Source organism: Phalaenopsis equestris, unplaced genomic scaffold, assembly GCF_001263595.1.
Source record: "Phalaenopsis equestris unplaced genomic scaffold, ASM126359v1 Scaffold227118, whole genome shotgun sequence".
NCBI lineage: Eukaryota > Viridiplantae > Streptophyta > Magnoliopsida > Asparagales > Orchidaceae > Phalaenopsis > Phalaenopsis equestris.
Window position 1 is genome coordinate 269,974 of NW_018245118.1, and position 12,789 is coordinate 282,762.

At 30.5% G+C, this 12,789-nt stretch overlaps 1 protein-coding gene across 2 annotated transcripts in view; it reads right to left on the reverse strand.

The window, feature by feature from the left end:
• Positions 1 to 10,259, reverse strand: part of LOC110037921 (mitochondrial import receptor subunit TOM20-like) — a 65,375-nt gene extending 55,116 nt beyond the window's left edge. Inside the window, exons 1-4 of one of the 2 annotated variants that reach the window (XM_020742660.1) lie at positions 9,959 to 10,255; positions 9,737 to 9,818; positions 9,445 to 9,614; positions 9,310 to 9,357 (exon numbers count right to left, since the gene is read on the reverse strand). In XM_020742660.1, coding sequence (XP_020598319.1) covers positions 9,310 to 9,357; positions 9,445 to 9,614; positions 9,737 to 9,818; positions 9,959 to 10,057 — 399 coding nt within the window. In that variant the 5' untranslated portion in view covers positions 10,058 to 10,255. Of the gene's footprint in view, positions 1 to 9,309; positions 9,358 to 9,444; positions 9,615 to 9,736; positions 9,819 to 9,958 lie in introns of both variants that reach the window. The other variant, XM_020742661.1, reaches the window with a different exon arrangement.
• Positions 10,260 to 12,789: the final 2,530 nt, after the last annotated feature.

The following is a 12,789-nucleotide window of genomic DNA, read 5'->3' on the forward strand; positions in this document are numbered from 1 at the left end:
CCATTTGGACATATAATTAACAACAAGTAATATATATAAGTTTTCAAATGAAGGCATAAATGGTCCCATAAAATCTAATTCCCACACATCAAACATTTCAACTTCCAATGTGTAATTTAGAGGCATTTCATTTTTTTATAAATATTTCCTACTCATTGACATCTAACGCACATTTTAATATATACATTAACATCTTTAAAAATAGTATACCAATAAAATTCAGCTTGCAAAATCTTATATGCAGTTCTATTTGTTCTAAAATGTCCTCCAATTTCAGAATCATGACATCTTTCAATTATCTGTTGAGTTTCTTCATAAGGCACACAAATTATAATAATTAGATCTTTACATTTTTTATATAAATATGGGTCATCCAAAAAATAGTCTTTTGAATCATATATAACCTTCTTTAATTATTGGTTTTTTATATCAGGTGGTAGAATATCACTTACAATATAATTCACTATATCAGGATACATACCACATCCATTTCATCAATACTATATAACTGTTCATCAGAAAAATTCTCTAAAATTTCATTTGCAAAATTAGTTAATTTTTCTATTTTAATCCTTATATTATATGCATTCCTCATCAAAGTCCGCCAATTTAATACTACGTTGACTTTTTCACATACTTCCAGATTTTTTTTTCTAAATTATTAAGACATAACTCAAACGAAGTCTCAAATATAGGAAATCATCCATAAACACTTTCATTTCATGTTCTATAAAATTGCTAAAAATTGATATCATGCATCTTTGAAATGTTGCAGGTGAATTGCATAGTCTAAAAGACATTCTACGAAAAGCAATAATATTTGTACGAAATTTTCGTATGGGCTTGTAAATGTTATTTTCTCCTGTTCCTCTAGAACAATTGAAATTTGATGATAACCGGTATATCTATCTAAAAAACAATAATATTTATTTCCAGTCAATCTATCTAACATTTAGTCTAGAAAGGGTAAAGAAAAGTGATCTTTTCTGATGGTCATATTTAATTTTTTGTACTTAATACAAATTCGTCAACGAATAACTTGTCTTATTGGTATTAATTCATTTTTCTCATTTTCTTCAATAGTCACTCATTTCGTCGGAACACAGTGAATTGGGCTTACCCAAGCACTATCTAAAATATGATATATAATTCCAGCATATACCCATTTTAAAATATCTTTTTTAACAACTTCTTTCATTATTGGATTTAATCTTCTCTAAGGATCAGCTTTAGGTTCATATTGTTCATCTAATAAAATTCTATGCATACAAATTGAAGGACTAATTTCTTTAATATCTACTAAAGTCCATCTAAAAGCCTTTTCATACTTGTTCAACATTTCTATCAATTTTTGTTCTTGAATTTCAGTTAACTTAGAAGATATAATACAGGCAATGTAGATGACTCTCCTAAAAATACATACTTTAAATGGGCAAGTAATATCTTTAATTCAAGTTCAGGTGATTTAATAATTGAAGGAATAAGATTTTTACTATCGTTTTCAAACAAGTCAAACGTTTCAAATTTATCCTGAATATAATCTAAATCTTCTCCTTTTATTTCATCTTCATTAACAAAAATTTTTTCTTTGCTTTAATTTATCTTCACACTCATTTTAAAATTGTTCATTACTCAGATAATCAGCTGCTTTCATCCTGAAACATTCATTATATTTTTCTATTGCAGGATATTTCATAGCATTTGTTATATTAAATTTTGTTTCTTGATCATTAACTCTCATTATTAATTCACCTTTTTGCATATTTATTACAGTTCTTCCTGTTGCAGGAAATTGTCTCTCTAAAATAATAGGAATCTCTTTATCTTCCTCCATATCCAATACTATAAAGTCTACAAGGAAAATAAATTTATTCACTTTTACTAGTACATCCTCTATAACTCCTTTTGGATAAGTTATTGATCGATCAGCTAACTGAAGCGTTACAGTAGTAGGAGAAATTTCTCCCAAATCTAAACATTTAATGATCGATAAGAGCATAAGATTGATACTTGCTCTTAAATTACATAAAGATTTTTCATAAAACTTTTCACAAATTGCACAAGGTATAGTAAAACTACGAGGATCTTTTAATTTTTCAGGATCTTTTAATTTTTCAAAAAGGTTTTTCTGAATAATAGCACTATAGTCTTCACAAAGTGCAACGGTCTCATGATTTGTAAACTTCTTTTTCTTATTTAGTACATCCTTCATAAATTTCACATAACTTGGCATTTGTTCCAAAGCTTCAAAAAAATGAATATTTATCCTTAACTTCTTAAGGATTTTCAAAAATTTGTAAATTGTTTATCTTTATTTTTCTGCTTCAGTCTTTGAGGAAACAGAGGTAATAGTTTTTCTAAAGGAACCTGTGTATATTCATTATCATGTTGATTATTTTTCATTTCTTCCTTCTCTTCATCAACTTCATTTTCTCTTTGGATCCTTGTTTCAACTTCTTTTCCAACTTCTTTTCCAACTTCTTTTCCACTTCGTAATTGAATAGCTTTAATTTGCTCTTTATTTTGATTTTTTGAATTAATTTTCACAGTACTCAGAAGAATTCCAAGTCTATTACTAAATGCAGTAGCAATATGTCTTAATTGATTTTTAATATTTCTAATAGCAGCCCCTTGATTTTGTATTTGATTTTTCATATTCAACATCACTTATTCCAACGTCAACTTCTTTTCCTTAACTTGTGGGTTAGGATTGGAGTTAAATTCTGTAGGATAATAAGATTGAAAATTAGGATTTCCTTGATTGTTCAGATTTTCGGATGGATTCACTAGATTATTATAATTATTCCAACTAAAATTAGGGTAATTTTTCCATCTAGAGTTAAAATAGTTAGAATAGAGATTGTTATTTCGATTATTTATAGCGTTTAAATTTTCATAAGATGATTGAGTATCAATAATCTGTCCTAGTGAATTCTCCTCTAATACTGGGGGTACTTGAGAATAATTCATTCCCATTATATTGAGAGTATTTGAGAATAGTTCACTCCTATTTGATCAATTTTTTTAGAAATAGCAGCAATTTGAGATGTCAAAATAGACATTGCATCAGAATCATGGATACTGGCTACCCTCTTAGAATTTATCCTTTCAGAGAGTCATTGAAAATTATTAGTAGCTATTTTTTTCAATTAAAAAATATGCTTCATCAAAAGGTTTTGACATTTGTGAACCTATTAATCTATTGTAGAAAAATCACAAATAAAATATATTATATTGATAATTTAGAAATGATATTACATCTTACAGATATTTTAAAATTTAATTATTAAAAATCCAATAATTAAATTTAAATATAAAAAATATTTAAATTATATATGTCTATATATTACTATTTTGTTTACATATTATATATCCTTAAATAAAAAATATTTTGAAAAAGTATAAAAAATTTGAGATGGAACTGTAACAAAATAAAAAATACTCTTAAATAATTTTTTTTTTGGATTTTTTATTTTTTTTATTTTTATATATTTTTATAGTATATATATTATCTCTAGCTTTCCTAATTTATCAAAACTATTTAATTTACTTAAATTTAATCATTACCTTCCCCACGCAACGACGACAAAAACTTGATCTCGATTTTTTTATTTGTAAGGATTTATGAAGTTGACACCACTATAGCGCCAAAACTTGATCCTTATAAGAAAAGTAAGTTGTGTAAAATATATATAATTATAGGCAATTAATAATGAGATTTTACGTATGTATACATATCGCTATCAAGTAATAAAGGACTTTCTATTTAAACCCCGAATATCGATTCCACAGGAAAGGTGTAAATTGACAATGATAAGTTTTATTAGGAAATTTACAGAAAATCAAAGAAAATCACTATCACTAATTTCGAATGTTGAGATGTTATCAAAACTAAAGTACTTAACTATTAGCGAAAACAGAAATGTAAAGTTTAAAAAGCAAATACTAATCTAGTAACTATGTTTATGTAATGAAGATTTTTTATATGAAAAAACATATTTCCCACTACAATGAGGTTCTGGTGAAATGAGATGAGATAAATGTTTATAATCTGTATTGTGCTAAATAGGATCAATTATAATTTTCTACACTGATACAGTCCATAGAAAATCATTGGCTAATCCTAGGTTTAGTCCCTAAATCCATGGCTAGGTTAGGAGGATACCGGCTCCCACTCCAGAGCTCCCATTTTCCTTCACCTGAAGGCTAACTCTCGCTTTAGTTTTAAACACAAGACTGAATTGAGGATTTTAGTCTTTCACCCTAAAGATTCTCCAATTCTACACCCAACAAAGAATATTTCCTTATTTATTTGCACTTAATTCCATAAACGAATTTCTCTTCTATAAAATCAAATGTGATCCTCATTCTGTTGAAAAACTCATACTCCATTACCCGGATCATATGTTTCACAACATATTTTAACAATTCAATTGGCCAGATTCAAAATTTTAATTAAGTTTAGAATTGAAAAATCATCATAATTTATTTTATATTTTAATATTGGTACATAATATTATCTCTTCATTTCACCATATCTCAGAGTAGGGAGAAAGATGGAGAGAACTACTCAAACTTTATGAGAAAGACACAACAAAATACAAATTTCATATATAAAAGAAAATTCATACAATACTAATAAACAAACAAAACATATCTGAAACTCTTTCTCAAAGAAAATCCCTTGTAGCCTTATAAATGCAGGAAGAATATCTCTCACTTTTCTCCTTCTCCAACACTCTTACAGAAAGTTTCACACTAAATCTCACCACATGAACTCTAAACTATATAAGAAAAATCACTAATAGACTCCAATATGATGGTGGAATGAAAATGGATTATGAAGAATGACGAAAAACGGAGTGTGGTGGAACGTTTTGGAGCAAAAAGGAGTCACTTTTTTTTATGTATTTCAGCCCCAAATAAAACTCAAGGTTAATTCTCCAAGAGGTGCCTCCAAAAACTCTTAAAAAATCGTCCAAATACATTGAACATTCTAGAAATGGGGGCTATTCTAGAAATGGGGGCTGTCTAGAAATGGGGGCTGAACTGCCTTTGGCGCCGTCGACACTAGTCTGACGCCATCGGCACTGAGTAAAAATTTCAGTTGTTCTTTGCGGTTGGCGCTGCCATTGGTGTGGTCGGCGCTGAATATTTCTTCAAAAACATAATTTTGACTCCAAATTTCATCTTTTTTGCTTCCTTTTTGCTTTACATCTTAAAAATCAACATGTAAGAAAAAATCAAAATATCTTCCATTAAGATGCAATATCACAAAAAAAAGGTATACAAAATGGGTCTAAAAATGCGTATATTTTCGGTGTATCAATCTTACATGACTTATTTTCTTGGAGGGGCTACTACGTTGTTCTTTGTATGTTGCAGTGTTTGAGTTTTGTTTTGTGTTGTTCTCCTTGTTGATTGCTTATGGAATGTTATATAGTATATGTTTTGATCCTTATATGTAGTGAGGTTTTTGTTCTGCGATGCTTTCTTTTTCTAGATGATACAATGCTATGTTTCATCAATGTTGATTTCTTGTGCCAGGTTTTATGAAATTCATGTAACTACTCTAGCATATACTTTCTTTTCCTAGCGCTTACCCATTTTAACCCGTCTATTGCTACTACAAGTCCCTCATGTCTTGAAAAAAAATAAGTTTGGGGGATAATATGTATGTTTTTACAAATCTGAAAGTAGTTCACATAACTAGGTAAATGGTTAAAAATTAATAAACTAACTCATGCTAGGTCATTTAGGAATGATTAACCTTAATGTTTTAATAATGAGATTTCAGAACTTAATAACTTTTAATTGTACCTAAAGAAAACTCATGATAATTAAAAAGTGTAATTATAATATTGAGGAGCGTGTCAAAGATGTTTTAAGTGTTCTTCAGTTTTTTTTTAGCCAATTTAATATTATCTTAATTTTTAAATGGAAGAATAACAAAAAGGTGTGATGTTAAATAATCATTTTTTGAGGTTTATTGCTTAAGAAACACTATCCATCTTCATACTTAAAAAAGAAGAAGAAAAATATTGTCAACCATATATAATGATTCTTAGAAGAAAAAGAAAAAGCAAATAAAAAAGAAAATGAGAAAAAAGAAAAAAAGAAAAAAAAACAAAGTTAAAAATAAAAAATAAAAAACCCGAAAAAGAAGGGTGAGGTTGGCACAACTAATTAAAAAAAAATCAGAAGGGAGGCTACTAACTAAAATAATAAAGCTTTCTCATGATTCTTTAATAAAACTCCTTTGAGGTTATCCTCAAGGAAAAAGTGAAGATTAAATTGGTTGATTCTACTGAGATTGTTTTAGAACTATTCAAGATTAGTGAAGATATTTTAATCACTACCATCCTAAGTATCCTTGGGATTTACTAAGGGCAGAACAAAGAAAATTAAGGAAAAGATTCAGTTATTAATCATTAAAAATAACTGACCTAAAATGACATTTAAACATTTTTATTTGACTTCGATAAACAAACTAAACAGTTTAGAAGTATATATTTTCTCATGAATCCTCAACTGAGTTAAGAGATTACTTGAGAGGAAGTAATGAGATAAATTTGGAAGTATTGACATGAATCAATTTCACGTAATTTCACTTATTTCTTACCCTATATTTTATCTATTATTTTTACTAATTTATCATGGTATTACACTTGTGAAAGGTATTATTGATGTTGTGCGGGATATAGGTGTCAAATACATGCATTTTGAAATAAGAAAAACTAGCGCAAAAGCTGCCTAAAACGACATGCCCACGCCTGGAAGAGGCTTAACCATGTCAAGCTATCGTCACCAGCGTGACCATACCACATTCCAGCGTGACCACGTCAGATTTGCAAAAAGACGGCATGACCACGTCGCTATCGATCGTGACCATGCCGCCTGATCTAGAAATTATTTTTGTGAGAAATTTTCTTACCTACTTCATGAATTAAGCTATATAAACGTTCCTTAGGGGGAGAGAACTGGAGACGATTTGAGATGCTAAGAATGTTTCTACCTCTTATTTTGTATTTTCTTACTATTCTAAGAGGTCTATTGTATGAGAGAGGAGTTGGCTATTGTGGAAGAGGTAACAAATTGTTTTGTAATTTTTTACTTTTTAGTTGTAATTACAATGATGCTTTCAATGGAATATTTTTCCTGCATTTTTTCCAACAAAGGTATATGATTTTTATCATTTTTTGGGATGATTTTTTTCTTGTATCGTTGTCCTGAGGAATAAGGGATTTTTTTTGTTATTGTGTTAACCATAGAATTGCATTTACTCCTTATCTGACAATTTAAGTTAATAACATATTTCATAATTTGTGACTTCTGTCCATTGCGCAGAAGAACGAAATAGTTAACCATAAAATCCGGGTAATAATAGACATATTTAATCCAGGCTTTGCAACCTAGAAAGGAATCGGAACAAATCTGCGGGATGCCATGGGGATTGAGGGAGCCTCAACTTTATAGATTTTAGCCTTCTTTTTATCTAGGCATAGGCATAAGACAGGCTTTCTATCCCTGTTGATAACTATCACGTAAAGGAAAATCTAATAACAAACCACCACATCACCTAAATCACAGGAGCGCGAGCCTCACATACCTTGAAGAACAGTAAGATTTATCTACCGCAGTTTTCTGTCTTTTTCGAACTTATTTCTTCTGTTTTTGCTTTTGCGTAAATTTTAGAAAACAACCGCTTGTTTGTGATCACACTAAACTAAGTTTAGAAGTGTAATAAACTAGATATTCGCCCTCCAAAAAAATTCTTAACACTTTCCTTGTGATATCAATACACGGTACTATTTAACTGCATTATTACTTGACATGTATACTTGCGTAATTCGACCGACTAGTTTCACCACAACTTCTCGAGTAGTCAAGGGGTTAGAGTTTATTTTAAACAAATAAGGTTCAAACAAGGCTTGAAACTTCTATCATAAGTTTGTACATCATTCAAAGATTCTTTAAACCAATTTAACGACTAATTATTGAACTTGAAGCTCCAAATAGATGTCCATACCTCATTCGAACAAGGGTCTAATTCTGAAAATAGGATTCGAAACTTATTCATCTTTGAATCTACGATTCTCAATCATCTCCTTATTATAACCTAAAACTAGCAACGATGAATATTTTCAAATCTATTTAGCTAAGAGTGTAGCATCATTAACCTTAAACAACTAATCAAAGGAAAGTAGACACCATCACCATGAAGCTTTACAACAAATCAGTACACAAGCTCTAAGATTATCAATAACAAAGAAGGTGTTGGGAAATAGGAAGTCAAAGTAGCTCTGTTACCCGAACCTCTGCAAGAGTCATAACTATAAGGGTTATGACTCATATTTTTATATATGAGGTAATTTGGATTGAAAGAAACTTTCAAGTAAATTTCTCCAAGAAGTAAATAACAACAATATTTCTCCAACTGCATGTACTTTGAATAGTGTTATTAAAACGTAAAGTGTAATGCAATGCGCAAGGCTTTAATTTTGCCTCAAAGCACAAAACCAAGAGCAAAGCGGCATTTTTATTAATCAAATAGAACTAATAAACTATACAACACTAATAGTTTATAAATTTATTCATGAACAATTATAAAATATAAAAAATGACTTAAGAGTTGATATATAATAGAAAAAAAGTGGTATAACACATAACTTGAAGGCAAATATTGAGTGTAAACTTGTGAATAAAAACTTCAAATAATTTCTAATTGTTTGTTGCAATAATTAAAAACTTAAAAATTGGTAAAAAAACATGCAAATTAACTTCAGTGCTTCAAAGCACGCCTCAATGAAGCCAAGTAGGCATGACAAGCTTTGCTCCGTTTTGCTCGTGAAGCATGCTTCAAAGCGCACTTTTAAAAATATTGACTATGAGTTACATAGAGTTAGATTTCCATAATGATAAGGGGTCTAGTTAGGTTACGCTTAGGTTGCTTTAATACGACACAGACTCATTCTCATAGTATGTGAAATACAAAAGAAAAATTTAACAATTTATCTTAAAATATCTTAATTGCATTTAGACAATTTTACAGAAGAGGACTGCAGCACTTCAAGTACAAATACAATAAAAATGTCCTTTTGCAATATTCAAATTTGTTAATGTAGATAAGAAGAGAGGGAATTTTGTCAACCAAACAAAAAAGTTATAGCTCAAGAACATCTAAAAAATTAGAAACAACACCTCAACAAATGCAACTATCCATTAGAAGAACTATCAATAAATCAGATGTTTCTGCCTTCTTTAATGGAAAATAAAGTATGTAAATGGACCATCAAACGGGTAACTCACCTTCCTTGATAATTCCAAAGAGTTCATGTATAGCTGATTGCCAGGATCCTGCAAAAAGCCAACTTACATTCTTCTGCACGAAAAAGGAGACCAACCTATAAATTTAATCAAGAAAACCAACGTAGATTTAAATACCTCATCTAATGCCTGCTGGTACCACTGCGTTGCCCTTGCAAAATATGGCTTTGCATCCTCAAGATCCTCTGTGTACAATGCGAGGGAAGTATGTGCATTGCCTAAGGTCCAAATGGCATCATGCTTCCTAGGATTAATCTCCAAAGCTTCCTCCAACTTCGAAACAGCAACTAAAACACAATACAGCAGAGAAAAGAGAAATGTACAAATTAGCCCCGTCCAACAATGATAAAACTGTTTAATTGAAGTCAATGATCTTCATGTGCAGATCATCAGCAACAAAATCAAATACCTTTGACGAACTTTATTGAATCTGAGCGAGTACTCTGGAACTGCGACAATTCCAAGAGCACTCCTCCCCAATTTGTGAGATTCTAAAGGAAAGAAAAAGTAATAAATAAGAATGCAAAATAAGACGAGGAACTTCAAATCCGGTAGAATGCCAGATATGTAAACGATGCAAGAAGCAAGAAGCAGCTGATAAAGAAAGACGAAGAGCGGGTTCGGGATTCACTTCGACATCTAGGGGATTCTTCGCATAGGTGGCCTCGGCGTTCTTGCGGGCGTGCTCGAAAAGGAGGATGCGCTCGAATTCTTGCTGGCCCAAATCCATGTCTGCAACGGGCTTTGCAAGTATGAATAAGGAAAATTGCGAGTTTTACCGTTCGATGGTAAGGCAAGAATAAGGGCAATAAGGCATTGTAAGAAGAAAACCAGTAGCGGCACTTGTTGACCGGTCGACAGGAGCGAACCGAAACTCCACTATTCGACGAAGAATTCCAGCGGGCAATCAATCATTCATTGCCCACACGTATAATGTCGAGTTTAACGCTTTAAAGTATAGAATTAAAGATCAAATCTTTTATATAAAATAAAAAATTTTGATTTCATAATCCACATAATCGAAGAAATATTGATTATTTATTTTCATTGAAAAATATTTTTGAAGTTGTTCAGATGAAACTAGCTCTAGTGAGAGGTGATCTATCATATTTTCCAATTATTTTATTAAGTTGAAGTAATGAACACGTTTGCATACCAAACCAGCTCAAGCTCAGTTATAGTTTGGGTTACAACCTAGTTCATAAAAAATTCAGGCATGCTCATGGGTTTGTCATTGACTGGAGTAATGGCATATGAAGAAGCGATGTTCATGGGTGTAAAGGGGGTCGATTTCATTGTTGAATTGTGCAGAAGAAGAGAGGCTCACAATATTACTTTTCCAGGAAAAGGTGTAGACCGCTTTCGTGTAAAATAGAAGAAGTTATGTAAGCAACTCGTTATGAGAAGGCTTCGATAAGACTGACAGCTTGTGAACGAGAGAGGGCTCACAACTGTAACTCACTTAAGGATCACTTTAACTAACAATATGTAAGGAGATTGCTATAAATAGAGGTTGAGTTGGGAAACTGATATAGGAAGGTATTGACAGGATTGACGATGTATTGAGAGATGGGTTAATGATGGCAACTCATTAGGAGAAGTCATCAAAGGGATCGCATCGGAGGAAGTCGTCAGTGGGAGTTGTTTAACTTCAAAAAAAAGTCCATGAGTATAAGAAGGTCCTTTATTAATGAAATTTTTTTAAAAGAACATTTTATGTATATTGTTTCAACAAAATAGTGATATGAATGTTTATTCACTTATATGCATTATTGTCATATCAACTCAAATTTCCTAAGAAAAAATTTACTACAAAAAAATTTAATGTTAAATTATTGATTCCACAATTTTGTTGATAATAAATACTTTTTTTTGATAAATCTAACAAATTTTGTTTACAAACTTTAAGCTTGCTTAATTGTTCAAATTAAAGATTCTTGTGGACGCTTATGCACTTAATTTAGAGCTCATGATTGATCAAGATAAGCATATTAATGGCTCATAAGAACTTAAGAGTAATAATGTTTAAATTTGTAAAATGATGCTCAAGCTTGAGTTATAATTATACTAATGCGCAAAAATTATTGATTTTTAAAAATTTTTAATAATTATATTTATTAAAATGTAATAAAAATTTAATATTAAGTTATTTATATATTTTTTCACTATAAAATTTCTAAAATAATTATTCTATAAATTAAATCAATTCATAGTTTGTTTTATTAATTTTTAAAATGTCAAACGGCCCGCAGGGAGTCTAAAAGAACAATCTGTGACGCTAAAAATTTTGTTTTTAATGATCTTTATAATAGATTAGATACTAAGGAGGGTGAAAAATATATGTATAAACTAGCTAAACAAAGAGAAAAGAAAAGTAAAGATTTAACTCAAGTAAAGTGTATTAAAGATGAAAAATCAAAAAGTACTTTTCTTAGAAAAAGATATTCAACATAGGTGGGTGAGTTATTTTGATAAACTTATTAATCTTAGTTTTCTTAGAAAAAGATATTCAACATAGGTGGGTGAGTTATTTTGATAAACTTATTAATGAAGTTTACGAAAATACGATCGACCTTAGTGATCTTAATATTATGAATAACAATAAAACGTTTCATTTTTACTGTCGCATTAGTAAAAAAGAAGTTGATGAGGTTTTAAAAAAAACAAATGGTGGAAAGTCTGTAAGACCTGATGATATCCCAATTGAAGTGTGGAAATATTTAGGAGATTTGGGAGTTTCTTGGCTTACTGAACTCTTTAATATTATTTTAAAAACAAAAAGTTGTCTGAGGAGTGGAGGAAGAGTATTTTGGTCCCCATTTTTAAGATTAAAGGGGATGCACAAGAGTGTGCAACTTATAGAGGAATTAAGGTGATGTGCCATACTTTAAAGTTATGGGAGAGGTAATTGAACATAGGTTAAAACACATTACAAATATTTCTCATAATCAATTTGGATTTATGCCGAACAGGTCTACTATGGAAGTTATACATTTATTGAGAGGTATGATGGAGAAGTTCAGAGATAATTGAATCTACATTTAATTTTTATTGATTTAGAAAAAGCTTACAATAAAGTCCCAAGAGATATCCTTTGAAGAGTTCTTGAGAAGAAAGGTGTTGATATGACTTATATTCAGCTCTGTTGACCTCACTTTTGGTTGAGGTCTAGAAATTTCTTTAGTAGCCTAGGTCTAGCCATAGAATTTTCCTATAGACTAGTCTTAGAAAACTAGAAAGGGTACCCTCATCATTAGAAACTCAAAACTCTTCTCTTTACTCAACTTGAAGTTCCACATATTGGTCCTATCCTCTAATATTTGATAGGTAAGATCATTATGGGGGAAGCTCAAGAAGAGTTCCTATAGGGCTACTTGGCCTTAGGATTGACCCTGGGTGTTGACTTGGAACTAGGGTACACCATATCTTCACAATACATTGGTCTATGACTCATTCAAAATG